Genomic DNA, 19,294 nt, shown 5'->3' with positions numbered 1-19,294 from the left:
CAGGAAGATTTCCTGGAGAAGGAAATGGCAACCCCCTCCAGTATTCTTGCCTGGAACATCTCATGGATGGAGAAACCTGGTAGGTTACAGTCCATGGGGTCTCAAAGAGTCACACATGACTGAGCGACTTCACTTCTTCAGTGGTTGATGGTTGTTCAACAGTTAATTGTGATTTGGGGGCTCTGGTAGAAGATGAGTGCACATCCTTCTACTCTGCCTTCTTGAACCAGTCTCCTGCATACATGACGTTTTGTGTGTGCAGGATCACATCTCTCACTTATGTCAAATCCTGACTGAGTTGCTTCACAATGATGAGTGTAGAACTCATTCCTTACTCCAAATGTTGAACAAATATGTATGGATTGATCCCAGCTAAGAGCCTGTTAATGGAAGCTTGTGTGTCCAATGCACTGTGAGGCCAAACAAGCTGAATGTCAGAGTTTGGAGCAAGGCCAGGCAAGAAGACAGGTGGCTCATGCCCTAAAACTGCCAAAGTCCCCAAAGAGTTTCCACAACACAATTTAAAAAGCCAGGTGAGGAAAAAGATGTCTCAGGGTCTGTGATCAGCTTGTGCACAATTCTCTTGATTGGGTGATGGTGAGGTAGCAGGTTGGTGTCACAGGGGTTAACATGATCAGTTCTTAGGCTCCAGGAGGTCTGGGGCTATGTGCTGATGGTTTTCAAGTAGTAACATCTTCCATTTGTTAGAGTTGTTTTTGTTGTTCAGTTGCTAAATCATGTCCTACTTTAACTCAAGTCTCCTGGAGTTTGCTCAGATTTATGTTCATTGAGTCAGTGATGTTATCTAAGGATCTCATCCTCTGCCACTCCCTTTTCCTTTTGCTTCCAATCTTTCCCAGAAAGAGGGTCTTTTCCAATGAGTCAGCTCTTTCCATCAGGTAGCCAAAGTATTAGAACTTCAGCTTCAGCATCAATCCTTCCAATGAATATTCAAAATTGATTTCCTTTAGGATTGACTGGTTTATTGGAAACGGGGAGTTTTTTTTTGTTTTTGTTTTTTTAATATCTGCAAAACAGCTTAGGAACTGTGCATCAAATACTATTATCTAGGTACTTCAGAGAGGAGCTAAAGCAGAGGATATGAGAGAAGGCTTGTCCTTGGAATGTCCCATGGTGTCCTGCCTGGTTATAATTATCCTCTTTTTCTTTGATACGCCTCAATCTTGAGGAGAACACGTGTTGAATAAGAAAATGAATAAAGGTTCAGGTGAGAAGGTTAATCATTGACAGAGGTACTCACAGGGTCCTGCTCGGTTACAAGACCATGCTAGGCCCTGCATCCATTAAGAGAAATGAGACACAATACTTGTCCTCAAGGAGCTAATAGCTAGTGAAACAAACGTGAGCATGACAAGCGATTCAATACGATTTGGCAATTATAGAGGTGACACTGGATGCTTTCCCAGGTGATTCAGGTAAAAGGTATAAATGGATTTTGTGTGTGTGCTCAGCCACTCAGTCGTGTCTGACTCTGTGACTCCCATGAACTGTAACCCACCAGGACTCTTCTGTCCATGGAATTTTTCAGGCAAGAATGCTGGAGTGGATTGCCATTTCCTACTCCATAAATAGGTTAAGAAAGAGATAAGACAAAACTAGAAAGACAGAAAGCCATGAGGCCAAATGAGGGGATGGCACTTAAACTCTTAGTTAGGCCTTGGTGTGGACAGCTGGTTTTTTCTAGGCACCTTCCTTAGGGTGACTAATCAATAAGAAATGACTTGCTGTGATCTGAACCAGTAAAGGAATTACACATCCTTCGTATTACTTAGATCATTTTTATCTTTTGTTGTGACTTTGTATCACATGAGAATAAGCATTCCAGAAGATTTACACAGGTTAATTTTTAAAATATAGAGAAGGTTGTCTTTTATTCTAGGTTGGATCAATCACAGGCATTCAGGGATATTAAATGGGCTTTATTATCTAGCTTGGCTTGAATGCTGGTGCCATTATTTCCTACCACTCTTAGAGTTCTAAATGTTTATTGTTTTTGTCATCTCTTGCTTGCTTTTGTTTATCACTTTTCCTTATGTGAGCTTCCTTCCTCAGACTTCCTTCTATGGTTTAACTTTACTGTGATCAAAAGGACACATTTTTCCAATACACCTGCCCATTTTTACCTAATCCCTGTCCCTTTCTGAGTCTTGGCCTTGGGCTGAGCCAAAAAATAGACTCTGATATCAGGGGCAGTGGCTGTTAAAAAAAAGTCTTTTCAAAAGAGCAAACAAAGAGAAGAGTGGCCAGGCCCTGAAATGTAAAGCTGCAGTTACAGCCACTGAACAAGGGCTTTTGCATCCTTTATTCTGCCTCTTCTTGGCTGAGAACTCACAGTAGTTGTCCTAAAGCTTTCCCTAGAGCATAAGTGATGAGAAATCTAGACCTGGAAGTATCAGCTTTGGCGCAGGAAAACAAAGGCAACATTCTCCCCAAATCGTGAGTTTCCTTGGGGTTTCAGGGTTGGAAAAGCCCTTGCTTGGACAGACTGATCCTATGTCTGCTATTATACTAATTCAATGTTTAGGCTTTGACTTGGACACAGTTCCCACCCCCTGCACCCGTATGTTGTGGTTTTTCTTTTCTCTGTGTTGTGGTTGCTAGGCAATATAAAACAAAAATGTATTTGAATTCCTCTGTGAGAGGAAAACTTTAATGCTGCTTCGATCTCCTCTAATTCAAGTGACAAATACACTTTTACAGGATTCAGTGTAATTGAGCAATTTGTTCTAGGGTTTACTGATAACTGAGCCAGTGAGACTATGATAAGGTGGGGGGTTTGGGGAGGATGTTGTAACAGGTCCCTATGAATAAGTCGAGGCTTGATAGAGATCAGGATCCTTAGCTGCCCAGAAGGCAAAAAAGATGTAAGAAGATAGATAGGTCAGCTGTGAAAGGAAACCGATATAAACCAAGGAAATAAGACAAGTAGAGGAAAAAGATGTGTGCTGAGGAGATGAAAAGGGAGGTGAAAACAGCCAAAAGAGGAATTGATGCCCTTGGCAAGAGGTAATGATAAGGGAACTATTTTGAGAAATTGGAGATTTTTCTGACTAGGAAATGGCCGTTGTAATTCCTGTTTTCTGGCTTTGGGGACCTGTTTGCTTTCAACATTTATCTAACTGCTCTCTGCTCGATCACATTTGAATACACATTGTCACCTTTTTAATTGGCAAACGACCCTTTGAACTTGTATTGGTTGCCACGTTCATTAATGGGGTTCATAGTACCCAGAGACAGAGAGCTAGGTCAGGCTGCCACTGGCTTTCCAGTGAGGCGTGAGCTCCCATCCCAGTTCTTCCGCCCCAGCCTGCTGGTCTCTGTAAATGAGGGCAGTGATACCTGTGCAGCTTTCTGAGGATGACTGCTGAATCCTGGGAAATGGTGGGTGTTCAGTACACAGCATCTTCCCTTATTGCTTCTTATTGCTGTTTCACCTAAAGACAGGGAGCTTGACCTGATTATGCTTTAAGCCCCTTTTCAGTTCTTATATGATTTCTCAATGATTTAATTAGATGTGAGAATGCTGAGTTGTTTGACTATACATTTCAGGCCAGAAGATATCTTCCAAATAATCTTACCTGTGTCCTTAAAAAAAAATATTGTGTACAAACTATCCCAAAGCTTAAAGACTTAAAATAACTTCTATTCATTTATTATTCTAAGGGACAGCCCTTTGTTCTGGGCTCAGCTAGGTGCTTCTCCTGGTCTGGCCTGGGATCACTCATTTGGCTCCATTCATCTGGCAGCTAGATGGTGTTGCCGACTAAAAAATTAGTCACAACCTGAAAGTAGAGAGTTATTTTATTTGGGGGGGAATGTTAAGGACTCTGAGCCCTGGAGGAAGCATCTCAGTTATCTTGAGGATACTGTTCCTAGTAGTCAGGTGAGGGAGCAGGCTTAGTTTGTAACAAAGGAGGCAGGCAGTCTGAACATCAAAGACTATTGTTAAGTAAGGAAAACCAGGAATTTAGCATCCTATCTTCTTTGTATGAGAAGATGCAAGCCTCTGAGCTCACTGAATTCATTCCTTTTGTATGTACCTCAGCTATCTGGGGCCAAATTCTGTTTCTTGATTGTTTGCATCCTAATTCCTTGTTCACCACAAGGAGTGGCAAATGTGGTGAATGACTGCTCTGGCATTCCCCCAGTTCCTCAGCAATCACCGTTGGGGGTGATGGCATCTGCTGGATCTCAGGCATTGTGTTCCCTTTTGGGAGCCCTCACTCACATTTGGAAGGCCAGAATCACTGATGGCTGTGACATTTCTTGCCCACCAATATAGCAGGAAATATTTCATTTCACAGTGTCCAGATGGTCTAAGAAAGTTTTGCTCACATCTCTGGCTGGGCCCTTCTCTACACATGAATGCATCCTCCAGGAGAGGTTAGCCTGGGCCTTCTTCAGACCAGAGAATCAAGATTCCTAGAGGGAAAAGGCAGAAGCTGTAAGGCTTCTTGAGGCCTAGACTCAAAAGTCTCAAATTTCATTTTACTACATTCAGTTGGTCTAAGCAAGCATAAGGCCAGCCCAGATTCAAGAAGGCACATGAGGGACAAAATCACTCCACAAAGGAGTATGCCTTCAGCCATGAAAGGAACTGTGCAGGCCTGCTTTGTAAACAACCTACAGTGTCACTGAATCTTTCACAGGCGAGAAAAACAAAGCCAAGAAAGTTGAATATTTGGCCAAGATCACCCGTTAGACTAGAACCTAACCCTCATTCCATGCTCTTTCTACTATCTGAGGGCAGCTCAAGAACAGGCCAGGGTTTGGTTCTCAGGGAGCAGACAAGTGGGGCCAAAGATGGTTCTCAGGGAGCAGACAAGTGGGGCCAAAGACTGCAAGATGAAGAACACATTCTCGGTGGTTAGTACATAGTTAGTCATGAAAGTAGAGATGAGGACAGCTATCTGCTCAGAAAAACATGGGCAAAGAACAGTAAGTGGCAAAGGTCAGCAAGGGCACAGTGGGGGAGTATAAGGAAGAGGACAGGGGAGATGGGTTTGTTACTCAAAGATGAAAAAGGGAAAGAAATTTAACATAGAAGGAGGAACCTCAGAGGACAGACTCATTGCAGGCTCTAGAATGGAATTGAAGGCAGCACATGGCAGACTGATTCCTATGAATGAAGGAAGAGCATTTGGACTTGGAACAGAAGGCTGGGACTGCAAGAAAAGACCTGATTTCCTTTAGTCAACTTAATCAGCCTGGGGGTAGATAAATTTCATGTGTAGACAGCAGTCCCTTGTAATATGCTGAGTCAAGCTGGGCTAATGAAACAAAAAAGCTATGTACTGGTGATTTGTCTATATGCATGTCCTTTGTAACCTTGAGGTTATTTTCTTGGCCATAAGGTGGACTGTGTGCTTGAAATGACTGGCTGAATATATAACAAACCAAAATAGATGAGGAAGAGCCCTGTGCAGGCTGGCCATGAAATTGGTTGAATTCTACTTGCAAGCAAATATTATCTCTTAGACTGAGGCCAGTGGAAACTTAAAACAGTGTCTTTTAAGTTTCACACATCAAGGTACCCCTGCTTTATGTTCAGATTTTTTTTTTTTTTTTGCTAGTGTTGAGCTAATTTGATATTTTATTTTTTAAGTAAATGAATGAGTTTATAATTGGTGTGCTCTTTTTAATGTAAGAAGCTCAGTCAACCTCTATAAGTATACAGATTGTATTTATTTTATAGAGCATAGGGCTTGTGGGTATATAACATTAAGGAGTTAAATTACTGATACCTTGGAGCAGGAAATAGCAACCCACTCCAGTGTCCTTGCCTGGAGAATCCCAAGGACGGGGGAGCCTGGTGGGCTGCCGTCTGTGGGGTCACACAGAGTTGGACATGACTGAAGCAACTTAGCAGCAGCAAAGTATTTAGACTTTTATGTCATTCATAGTTTCCCTTACTGGTTTATCTTTACTTCAAGGGCCAGAGCTATTTATGTTTACTTATTTAGTAATATGTAAACAAAATGCCATTGTTGTTGTTCAGTCGCCCAGTCATGTCCGACATTTTGCAACCCCATGGACTACAGCACACCAGGCCTCCCTTACCCTCACCATCTCCTGGAGTTTGCCCAGGTTCATGTCCATTACATCAGTGATGCCATCCAGCCATCTCATCTTCTGACGCCCTCTTCTGCTTTCAATCTTTCCCAGCATCAGGGACTTTTCCAATGAGTCAGCTGTTCTCATCATCAGGTGACAAAATACTGGTACTTCATCTTGAGCATCAATTCTTCCAATGAGTGTTCAGGGTTGATTTCCTTTAAGATTGACTGGTTTGATCTCCTCACTGTCCAAGGGACTCTGAGGAGTCCTCCAGCACCACAGTTCAAAGGCATCTATTCTTTGGCACTCTGCCTTCTTTATGGTCCAGCTCTCACAACTGTATGTGACCAGTGGGAAGACCATAGCCTTGACTATATGGACCTTTGTCAGCAGAGTGCTTTTCAACAGACTGTCTAGGTCATAGCTTTGTCTTGTCATAGCTTTCCTGCCAAGAAGCAATCATCTTCTGATTTCATGGCTGTAGTCACCATCTGCAATGATTTAAAGCCCAAGAAAATGAAATCTGTCACTGCTTCCACCTTTTGAAGTAATGGCCAGATGTCATGATCTTAGTTTTTTTAATATTTAGTTTAAGCTGGCTTTTTCACTCTCCTCCTTCACCCTCTTCAAGAGGTTCTTTAGTTCCTCTTCACTTTCTGTCATTAGAGTGGTATCATCTGCATGTCTAAGGTTGTTGATGTTTCTCCCACCTATCTTGATTCCAGCTTGTAACTCATGCAGTCCAGCATTTCTCATAATGTGCTCAGCATATAAGTTAAAGAAACAGGGTGACAACAGACAGCCCTGTCATACTCCTTTCTCAATCCTGACCCAATCAGTTGTTCCATACAGGGTTCTGTTACTTCTTGACTCCCATACAGGTTTCTTAGGAGACAGGTAAGATGATTTGGAAGTTCTTGATTCAAGTAATGCTGATGTCTAGCATGCAAGATTTTAAGCATGACCTTACTAGCATGGGAGATGAGTGCAATTGTTCAATATTTTGAACATTCTTTAATATTGCCCTTCTTGGGAACTGGAATGAGGATTGACCTGTGGCCAGTGCTGGGTCTTCCAGATTTGCTGACATATTGACTGCAACACTTCGATAGCATCATCTTTTAAGGGTTTGAATAGCTTTAATGAAATCCCATCACACCCACTAGCTTTATTGACAGCAGTGCTTCCTAAGGCCCACCTGAATTCACACTCCAGAATGTCTGGCTCTGGGTGATGACCACAGCATTGTGGTTATCCAGGTCATTAATATCATTTTTGTACAATTCTTCTGTGTATTCTTTCCATATCTTCTTGATTTTTTCTGCTTCTACTAAGTCTCCACCCTTTCTGTCCTTTTATTGTGCCCATCTTTGGGCAAAATGTTCCCTCAGTATTTCCAATTTTCCTGAATAGGTCCCTAGTCTTTCCCCTTCTGTTGTTTTCCTCTATTTTTAAACATTGTTCAATGACGAAGGCCTCCTTGTCTCTCTTCACTATTCTTTGGAACTCTGCATTTAGTTGGGTGTAATTGGTTTTAGGAAAGGCAGAGGAACAAGAGATCAAATTGCCAATATCCACTGGATCATGGAAAAAGCAAGAGAGTTCCAGAAAATTATCTATTTCTGCTTTATTGACTATGCCAAAGCCTTTGACTGTGTGGATCACAATAAACTGTGGAAAATTCTGAAAGAGATGGGAATACCAGACCACCTGACCTGCCTCTTGAGAAACCTGTATGCAGGTCAGGAAGCAACAGTTAGAACTGGACATGGAACAACAGACTGGTTCCAATTAGGAAAAGGAGTACATCAAGGCTGTATATTGTCATCCTGCTTATTTAACTTATATGCAGAGTACATCATGAGAAATGCTGGGCTGGAAGAAGCACAAGCTGGAATCAAGATTGCCGGGAGAAATATCAATAACCTCAGATATGCAGATGATACCACACTTATGGCAGAAAGTGAAGAGGAACTCAAAAGCCTCTTGATGAAAGTGAAAGAGGAGAATGAAAAGTTGGCTTAAAACTCAACATTCAGAAAACTAAGATCATGGCATCTGGCCCCATCACTTCATAGGAAATAGATGTGGAAACAGTGGCTGATTTTATTTTTCTGGGCTCCAAAATCACTGCAGATGATGACTGCAGCCATGAAATTAAAAGACGCTTAGTCCTTGGAAGGAAAGTTATGACCAACCTAGACAGCATATTCAAAAGCAGAGGCATTACTTTGCCAACAAAGGTCTATCTAGTCAAGGCTATGGTCTTTCCAGTGGTCATGTATGGATGTGAGAGTTGGACTATAAAGAAAGCTGAGTGCTGAAGAATTGATGCTTTTGAACTGTGGTGTTGGAGAAGACACTTGAGAGTCCCTTGGACTGCAAGGAGATCCAACCAGTCCATCCTAAAGGAGATCAGTCCCGGGTGTTCATTGGAAGTGCTAATGTTGAAGCTGAAACTCCAATACTTTGGCCCCCTGATGTGAAGAGCTGACTCATTGGAAAAGATCCTGATGCTGGGAAAGATTGAGGGCAGGAAGAGAAGGGGATGACAGAGGATGAGATGGTTGGATGGCATCACCAACTCAATGGACATAGGTTTGGGTAGACTCCAGGAGTTGGTGATGGACAGGGTGGCCTGGTTTGCTGCAGTTCATGGGGTTGCAAAGAGGTGGACACTACTGAGCGACTGAACTGAACAGAACTAAACCTTTCCCTTTCTCCCTTGCTTTTCACTTCTCATCTTTCTTTAACTGTTTGTCAAGCCTCCTCAGATAAGCACTTCGCCTTCTTGCTTTTCTTTTTCTTTGGCATGGTTTTGTTCACTGCCTCCTGTACAATATTACAACCTCTGTCCATGGTTCTTCAGGCACACTGTTTTCTAGATCTAATCCCTTGACTCTGTTCATCACCTCCACTGCATATTCATAAGGGATTTGATTTAAGTCATACCTGGCTGGTCTAGTGGTTTCCCCCGCTTTCTCTAGTTTAAGCCTGAATTTGGCCATGAGAAGATGATGATCTGAACCATAGTCAACTCCAGGTCTTGTTTTTGCTATCTAGATGCAGCTTCTCCAAGTACAAAGAATGCAATCAATTTGATTTTGGTATTGATCATTTGGTGATGTCCATGTGTAAAGTTGTCTCTTGTGTTGTTGAAAAAGGGTCTTTGTTATGACCAGTGCATTCTCTGGCAGAATTCAGTTAATTAAGAATTAATTAATTCAGAATAAAACTACTATCTTACCCTTGAATTTTCTCACTCTTGGTTGTACATGTTCACCCACTTTCCTGACAATGTAGGAATACTTCTGATTTAAAAGCCACTAGATTTCTTCAAAATCGTGCCCTTTCATTTATCTACATGTAACCACTATCCACATTTCATTTCTTATTCTTTTAGAGACAAATATTAGCATAAACTTACAGATTAATTATGTTTTAACCTACTCTAAACCTTGAGAGAGAATGAGGTTTATATGGCTCAACATTCAAATTTTAATTAGAATTTTAAAAACCTAGGGGAAATAACTTTTCTCACATTACAGTGAAAAACTCTGAGACATTGATTTAGAAACTGATGAAATGTGCAACTGCCAAAACACAAAATATAGTTAGTAAACAGACATATGGGAAAGTGTTCAAAATGTAGCTTTTTTTAAGATGAGAAAAAAATTCTTAAAAGAAAAAATAGCTGCCCACATTTTAAATTGAAAGTATGAAATTTAGGAAGTAAAAATAATCAAAAGAGGAGATCAGCCCTGGGTGTTCTTTGGAAGGACTGACGCTAAAGCTGAAACTCCAGTACTTTGGCTGACTCATGTGAAGAGTTGACTCATTGGAAAAGACTCTGATGCTGGGAGGGATTGGAGGCAGGAGGAAAAGGGGACGACAGAGGATGAGATGGCTGGATGGCATCACCGACTCGATGGACGTGAGTTTGAGTGAACTTCAGGAGATGGTGATGGACAGGGAGGCCTGGCGTGCTGCAGTTCATGGGGTCACAAAGAGTCGGACATGACTGAGCAACTGAACTGAACTGAACTGAGTCTTCCAAGGATGACCACTAGTAGTCTTACATGTTGCTGGCATGAGTAATATTGCTGCAGCCATTTTGAAAAAAAAGAAAAATAAAGAGTCATAAACACACTTTGACTTTTTGATCCGATAATTCTACTTCAGCACCTGTCAGGGCACTATGAAAATAGAAAATGTGCAGTGATGTTCATTAAGCAGTATTTATAAGGAAAATAACAATGTTCTATACCAGAGGAATAGAAAATAAAGTATAGAAATCATAGTAGTTTGAATATTATGCAAATATTTAATGGTTGCTCCAAAAATAAGTAATGTTGAAGGTGTTTTATATATAATTTTTGAAGATTATATATGTATTATCTGAAAAATGACTTCTTCTACGCACCTATGGAAATTAGAAATTGAGGAATCTTTCTTGATATGTCTGTGTCCATAACCTTCCAAGGTCACTTAATCATTTGGTTGACAGTTTCACCCACTTAGTAGCTCTGAGTACTTTCTACTTTTATTCTACTTCACCACCACTCTCCTTGTCCAAGTAAACAGGGTCTCTCTCTCCTCGCCCCTGTAAGTACCCTGACCACTCTCTCTTGTTCCCCACTGGAATCTTTTCTCCACCTGCTGCTAGAATGATGTTTTTTTAAAAAAATTTATTGAGGTGTAATTGACATTATTCATTAATGTAAAAAGCCTTTAAGATTATTTTACAGCATTAATTTCAGGTGTACAAAATAATGATTCAATATTTGTATAAATTGTGAAATGATCATCACAATAAATCTAGTTAACAACCATCACTACACATAGTTATAAGCTTTCTTTTCTTTTGATGAGGACTTTTAAGATCTCTACTCTTAGCAACTTCAAAATATTCAGTACAGTATTAATAACTATTGTCACCATACTGTACATTACATCCACATGACATAATTATTTTATAACTAGAATTTTGTAACTTTTGACCTCCTTCATCCATTTGTCCCACCCCGGCACCCTCCCCCTACCTCTGACAATCACCAATCTGTTCTCTGTATCTATCAACTTAGTTTTGTTGTTTAAATTTCACACACAAGTGAGGTCATATAGTATTAGTCTTTCTCTGACTTATTTCACTTAGCATAATGCGCTCAAGGTCCATCCATGTCATAGTAAATGGCGAGAATTTATCAAGATTTCATTCTTTTTATGGCTGTGTGTATGAAGTCATATCTTCTTTATCCATTCATTCATCGACGGACACTTAGGTTGTTCTCTATCTTAGTTATTGAAAATAATGCTGCAATGAAAACAGGAATGCATATACCTTTTCAAATTAGTGTCCTCACTTTCCCAGAAGTGGAATTGCTGGATCATATAGTAGTTCTATTTTTAATTTTTTGAGGAACTTCTATATTGTCTCCAGAGTGGCTGCACCAACTGTGTTCCCACACATAGTGCATTGAGGGTTCCCTTTGCTCCATATCTTCGCCAACATGTCATTTCTTATTTTGATAATAGCCATTCGGACAAGTAAGAAGTGGTTTTATTTGCATTTCCCTGATAATTTGTGGTATTGAGTATCTCTTCATGTGCCTGTTGGCCATCTGTATGTCTTTTTTGGAAAAATATCTGCTCAGATCCTCTGCCCAAATCATATACTTTGCTTTTTTTGCTGTTGGGTTTTATGCATGGTTTGTATATTTTGGTAATTAACCCCTATCAAATAATATGATTTGCAAATATCCCACCCCCACCCCCATCCAGTAGGTTGCCTCTTCATTTTGTTGGATTCCTTTTTAGTCTAGCATGATCTTTTTTTTTTTCTGGCTGCACTGAGTTTTCACTGTAGTGTGTGTGTGGACTCCTCATTGTGCCATGTGAACTTTATCTAGTTGCAGTGCACAGACTTCTCTTGTTGCAGAGCACAGCCTAGAGCACACAGGCTCAGTAGTGGTGGCATGAGAGCCCTCTGGCTGCTGCTCACAGGCTTAGTTGCTCTGTGGCATGTGAGATCTTAGTCCCCCAGCCAGGATTGAACCTGTGGCCCCTGCACTGGAGGGCAGACTCCCAACCACCAGACCACCAGGTAAATCTTTTTAAAGTACAAATCTGGGGACTTCCCTAGTGGCTCAGTGGTAAAGAATCTGCCTGCCAATGCAGAAGACACAGGTTCAATCCCTGACCCAGGTAGATCCCATGTGCCACAGAGCAAGTAAGCCCATGCGCTGCAACTGCTGAGCCCGTATGCTGCAACTAGAGAATAGCCCCCACTCTCCACTAGTCGAGAAAAAAGCCTGTCCAGCAACAATGACCCAGCACAGCAAAAAGTCAATCAATCAATCAATAAAATAAAACTAAAGTACAAATCTGATGTGTCATGCTCCTTCCCTGTCATTCATGCTTTATCACTGCTCCAGGACTAATGGTCAAACTGATTAACCCAACCCTCAAGTTTGCATGATCTAGCAGCTACCTCTCTTCTCTCCCCTTTCAGTTCAGTTCAGTTCAGTTCAGTCACTCAGTTGTGTCCAAATCTTTGCAACCTTGTGAACTGCAGCGCGCCAGGCCTCCCTGTCCATCATCAATTCCCGGAGTGCACCCAAACTCATGTCCATCAAGTCAGTGATGCTATCCAGCCATCTCATCCTCTGTCATCCCCTTCTCTTCCTGCCCCCAATCCTTCCCAGCATCAGAGTCTTTTCCAATGAGTCAACTCTTCGCATGAGGTGGCCAAAGTACTGGCGTTTCAGCTTCAGCATCAGTCCTTCCAAAGAACACCCAGGACTGATCTCCTTTAGGATGGACTGGTTGGATCTCCTTGCAGTCCAAGGAACTCTCAAGAGTCTTCTCCAACACCACAGTTCAAAAGCATCAATTCTTCAGCACTCAGCTTTCTTCACAGTCCAACTTTCACATCCATACATGACCACTGGAAAAACCATAGCCTTGACTAGACGGACCTTTGATGGCAAAGTAACGTCTCTGCTTTTGAATATGCTGTCTAGGTTGGTCCTAACTTTCCTTCCAAGGAGTAAGCGTCTTTTAATTTCATGGCTGCAATCACCATCTGCACTGATTTTGGAGCCCAGAAAAATAAAGTCTGACACTGTTTCCACTGTTTCTCCATCTATTTCCTATGAAGTGATGGGGCCAGATGCTATGATCTTCGTTTTCTGAATGTTGAGCTTTAAGCCAACTTTTTCACTCTTATCTTTCACTTTCATCAAAAGGCCCTTTAGCTCCTCTTCACTTTCTGCCATAAGTGTGGTGTCATCTGCATATCTGAGGCTATTGATATTTCTCCCGCAATCTTGATTCCAGCCTGTGCTTCTTCCAGCCCAGCATTTCTCATGATGTACTTTGCATATAAGTTAACACGCACTGGTCATAGCTCTCCCCTTTAGTTAGTCTTATTTTCCACCTCCACATTCCAGCCAGGCCAGCCTTGTTTCAGTTCCTGGCTTCTTTCCTTGGGGGCATTTCCTCTACAGCTACTACTCTTTTGCCTGGAAAGCTCTGTCCCAGAACCATCCACCCACTACCTTTTTGCTTCATCCTTCAGGCTATATGTCATCTTCTTAAGGAAATCTTTGCTTCCGCCTCACAAAACCAGGTCCCCTTGTTATATGCTCTCATAACATTTGCTTAATTTTTTATTGTTTGCCTCCACTCCTACCCCAGCAGACTGTAAATTCCATGAGGGCAAGGACTTGACTTATTCAGTGATCTTTGCCCAGAGTTCAGACATGTGTTGAATGAAGAAATCTTACCACTGTTTTTTATCTTATGTTTATATGATTATTGGACTCATATCTGTCTCTTCCATTAAACAATAAGCTCTCTAGTGTAGTAGCTATATCTGCTCTGCTCACCTTTGTATCTCTGTATCTTCTCTCTAGGAGGCTTTCCACAAGTGCATATTTAATACATTTTATTACAACCATATGAGAAATGCAGAGGAAAAAAATCACATCAAAAGGGCAATACTGATTGCATTAGGATTGTGAAAATATGATTGATTTTTCTCTACAAGAAAAATTATAATGGAAAATGATCATATAAATTAAAATTCACAATTAAAGAAAAATGTATTTATTGAATAAACATAATTTTATAGAAGTTAAAAGTGGAATTGATACCTGTAATTATTCTATTCTAAGAAATCAGGTGTTTATTTTTCTTTCTCTAGTGTGTCCAAATAGGTGCATTATTTTTCACATAGCTGTAAGTATAGATAAAATGTTGTACTTTGTTTTTTCTGCTTCATGCTATGTCACATGCATTTTTGCAGGACACTACATTGCTGGAGTAATTTTTAGCAACTTCATACTGTTGAGTTAAATTAATGTACTTTGGGGAAGGGCCATTTCTTTAAGATCTGTTTCCTGGAGTAAAACTCACACAGAGTATTCACATAGAAGTACAGATTTCTGACTTCACTGGCCAGATGTTAAAAAGAAATATGCGGTGATGGATTTGAGTGCGAGTGTGGAATGAATGCTTGAGATGAAATTAAATGAAGTGTGACTAATTTTAAAAGACAGTCAGTGTTATATGGAGGCTTTAGAAAAAATAACAAAGTTATATTTATTGAGCTCAGTTCAGTTCAGTCACTAAGACATGTCCAATTCTTTGTGACCCCATGGACAGCAGCACGCCAGGCTTCCCTGTCCTCCACCATCTCCTGGAGCTTGCTCAGGTTCATGTCCATTGAGTTAGCAATGCACTCCAAAGTATTGGAGCTTTAGCTTCAGCATCAGTCATTCCAATGAATATTCAGGACTCATTTCCTTTAGGATTAACTGGTTTGATCTCTTTGCAGTCCAGAGGACTCTCATGAGTCTTCTCCAGCACCATATTTCAAAAGCATCAATTCTTCAGTGCTCAACATCCTTTATGGTCCAACTCTCACATCCATACATGACTACTGGGAAAAACTATAGTTTTGACTATACAGACCTTTGTTGGCAAAGTGATGTCTCTGCTTTTTAATATGGAGTCTAGGTTTGTCATAGCTTTCCTTTCAAGGAGCAAGTGTCTTTTAGTTTCATGGCTGCAGTCACCATCTGCAGTGATTTTGAGGCCCAAGAAAATAAAGACTAGAAAGTTCCTAAGTCAGGTAGCTTAACTGTCTTCTGAAATGAGAAGGATGTGTTGAGAAATGGGCAGGGGTGCTGCTGAATGTTGTGGTCTGATCACTTGGGAGGGCACTGAGACACTAAAGGTCAGGTATAAACATGGAATATTAGGGAATTCTCTGGGAGTCCAGTGGTTAGGGCTCAGCACTTTCACTTCCCTGGATCCAGGGTTCAGTCCCTGGTTGGGAAACTAAGATCCTGCAAGTGGTGTGGCATGGCCAAAAAAAAAAAAAAAAAGTGAGAGTAATAAATAAGGTATTGATAAGTTGACGGCAGTCAGTACTGGTTAGAAGCAGGTACTTGTGGTCTCTTAGTCTGTAAGAGTGACAGGAGTGACTATGTGTCAGAGGGGTGGCAATGGCAAAATGGAAGGGACTAATGCAAATTATGTGGACTGGATGTGATGATTGCTGCTTAATGCTTTTCAAAATACAAGTCTGGGCAGGATGGCCTCTGACTTCCCTCTTGATTATTTTATAAGATGACAGTATCATAGCCCTAAGCAGGAACCTGACTTGCAACCATTAGAGTTCACTGCCTTTAACCCCAAATTAGCCATTCTGCAGCTGTCTTGCACACCGCTTTCTTAGAGTACAGAGTCTCTTAACATTTGTGCTTCACAGAAGACCCTGGATAAAGGGCAACTCTGGAGTCATAAGAAATTCTTTCCAAAGCAGCAGAATTTCCCAAGCTTGGAGCCCAACAAGAAGCCTGGCTTTTTCTTCAGAAGTTTGTCAACCTGACCCTTTGGTGAAATTTATCATTAGGTTCTTCTGACTCCCCTTCCTGCTTTATTTACCTATGTACAGGACAGTCTCCCTCTGGATTAAACATCTCTCATTTCCAAACAGTTCTAGGGTCCTCCTCAAATGGAACAAATGATCTGCTTTTTTTTTTTTTAAGTCACAACTGATGATTTAACTAAGAACTTAGAGCAGCATTTTCATTTGAAAGAAGACTAAGTAGATAAGGACAGGAGAGAAGGAAAAAGAAATAATAGCAGAATTTCAGTTCTGACATTCTGGAAGTATGGGTCAGACACATTTGTGCTTTGGATGACTTTTCCTATTAAGCTCAAATCACACTTTCCCCTTACTACTGAGCATTAGCCATGCCCTGATCACAGGCTTTTGTGATTTTGTGTTTAAAGAATTCCATTATCTAAGACCATCACATTTAGCAATGTAAGCTTTTCTCTATGTAAGCTTTTCTTCTTGACCACTGGATGGGCAAATAAGGACCCAAATGGCAACCCACTCTAGTAATATTGCCTAGAAAATTCCAAGGATAGAGGAGCCTGGTGGGCTCTAGTCCATGGGACTGCAAAGAGTTGAACATGACTAAGCGACCAAGAACTGCTGCTTACATCTGTTATAGGACCTGTTGTGTAAACATTGCTCAATAAACATCTGATTGTTAACAAACAAATGAATGAGTAAACAGAACTAGAATATTCTAGTTTCCCCATGTCATTAAAATATCTATCAATCAGTTGCATTATTAGGTCAGGTTTGCACAATGCTCAACCCACAATGTCCTCAGCAACTTGATTATTTCAACTACTAGGAAAAACTTTTAGACTGTCATTGTGTTTAGATGATTACAGTCAAACTATATACGTGGTAGGGTAGTGAAAAGGAAACTCCAACTAGAGCCAATTTTCCCCTGGACTTACAGGTTATGCAACTCCTCCACCAGGTAAAGTTTGACCCATCACATGAGTTTGCACTTCATGTGAAGAAATTTAAAGCATGTGTATTTTTGTTTTATTTCAGCAAACTCCAGAAGACAAAGAGGGATATCAGATGGCTTCAAGGAGTGACTGGTGAATGGTTTGAAGAAATTCAAAGGAAAAAGTTTTGTAATGAAACAGATGTTAGCCAAATGTTAAAACAACCACTTACACATAGGCTGAGAAAGGGGATGGCAGAAAATGGTGAGACCTTACGGCTCTTTGTTGTAGATAAGGGTTCAATGGGATCTCCAATTTAACCAATCTGTGTTTAGGACTATTTTAAAATTATAAGGGACAAAAAGTTCACAATAAAAAGAGTGAACTAAAAATGTACTGTGATGTCTTGGGCGGGGTGGGGGGGGGGGGGGTGTTTTTATAGTCATGCAAGATAGCACAGTGGTTAAGAACATAGACATCAATGTCAAAAAGGGCTAGATTCAAATATCCACTCTCTCTCTCTACTCTCTATTCTATCAGAATTCATGTGACTCTCTTTAAGCCTCAATTTTCACATCTTTAAATGGGTGTGATCATCATATGGTGGTTGTTGAGAATTGAATAAAATAACATGTATAAGGTACTGAGTCCTAACATGGTAAGCATTTAAATAAATGGAATGATGGTGCAGAAGGAGGGGGAGACAAAGGAGGGGAGGAAAAGGAGAACAGAGAATGAGGGGAACAGGTGGTAGAGATGCTTCCACCCTTTTGGTACTTTGGTAACTTAAACGCCATAAATGAGTGCAAACAAATGTCTTCCATAGACATTCTAACTTTGTAACTACCAGCATGTCAGCATGTCTAAAGTATTACAGTATGATGGACTTGATATATGTAGCTCTGGAGAAAAGGAAAGATATATCCATTTGAATGAGGAGTTCCAAAGAATAACAAGCAGAGATAAGAAAGCCTTCCTAAGTTTTCATTGAAAAGAAATAGAGAAAAACAATAGAATGAGGAAGATTAGAGATCTCTTCAAAAAACTTAGAGATACCAAGGGAAGGTTTAATGCAAAGATGGGCACAAGAGGAGTTCCCTGGTGGTCCAGTGGTTAAAAATCTGCCTGTCAGTGCAGGGGACGCAGGTTTGATCCTTGTTCCAGGAAGACTCAGATGCAGCAGGGCATCTAAAGCCCGTGCACCACAACTACTGAGCCCGTGTGTTGCAACTACTGAAGCCTGATCATCCAAGAGCCCGTGCTCTGCAAGAAAAGCCACCACAATGAGAAACTCATGCACCACCACAAGAGAGTAGCCCCTGCTCACCACAACTAGAGAACAGTCCATGAACCAACAAAGACCCAGCGCAGCCAGAAATAAATAAACACTTAAAAAAAAAAAAGATGGGCACAATAAAGGACAAAAACAGTATGGACCTAACAGAAGCAGAAGGTATTAAGAAGAGGTGGCAAGAATATACAGAAGAACTATACAAAAAAAGATCTTCATGACCAAGATAACTACGCTCATGTGATCACTCACCTAGAGCCAGACATCCTGGAATGTGAAGTCAAGTGGGCCTTGGGAAGCATCACTATGAACAAAGCTAGTGGAGGTGATGGAATTCCAGCTGAACTATTTCAAATCCTAAAAGATGATGCTATTAAAGTGCTGTACTCAATATGCCAGCAAATTTGGAAAACTCAGCAGTGGCCACAGGGCTGGAAAAGGTCAGTTTTTATTCCAATTCCAAAGAAAGGCAATGCCAACGAATGTTCAAACTACCACACAATTGCACTCATCTCACACACGAGCGAAGTAATGCTGAAAATTCTCCAAACTAGGCTTCAACAGTATGTGAACCGAGAACTTCAGATGTTCAAGCTGGATTTAGAAAAGGTACAGGAACCAGAGATCAAATTGTCAACATCTGTTGGATCATAGAAAAAGCAAGTGAATTCCAGAAAAACATCTGCATCATTGACTATGCTAAAGCCTTTGATTGTGTGGATCACAACCAATTGTGGAAAATTCTGAAACAGATGGGAATACCAGACCACCTTACCTGCCTCTTGAGAAATCTGTGCACAAGACAAAAAGCAACAGTTAGAACCAGACATGGAACAATGCACTGGTTCCAAATTGGGAACGGAGTACGTCAAGGCTGTATATTGTCACCCTGCTTATTTCACTTATATGCAAAGTACATCATGTGAAATGCTGGGCTGGATGAATCACAAGCTAGAATCAAGATTTCTAGGAGAAATATCAATAATCTCAGATATGCAGATGACACCACCCATATGGCTGAGAGCACAGAGCCTCTTGATGAAAGTGAAAGAGGAAAGTGAAAAACCTGGCTTAAAACTCAACATTCAAAAAACAAAG

At 40.8% G+C, this 19,294-nt stretch overlaps 1 protein-coding gene across 1 annotated transcript in view; it reads left to right on the top strand.

The window, feature by feature from the left end:
• The window catches only part of EXPH5 (exophilin 5), a 91,316-nt gene that overhangs the window by 41,579 nt on the left and 30,443 nt on the right, over positions 1-19,294 (top strand). Inside the window, exon 2 of the mRNA XM_052653190.1 lies at positions 17,009-17,169. Within this exon, the coding sequence (XP_052509150.1) occupies positions 17,009-17,169 (161 nt within the window). The remainder of the gene's footprint in view (positions 1-17,008; positions 17,170-19,294) is intronic.

This window comes from Budorcas taxicolor, chromosome 15, assembly GCF_023091745.1.
Source record: "Budorcas taxicolor isolate Tak-1 chromosome 15, Takin1.1, whole genome shotgun sequence".
Lineage (NCBI taxonomy): Eukaryota > Metazoa > Chordata > Mammalia > Artiodactyla > Bovidae > Budorcas > Budorcas taxicolor.
Note: the sequence above shows the minus strand (reverse complement) of the source record. Positions and strands in the feature narration are given on the sequence as shown.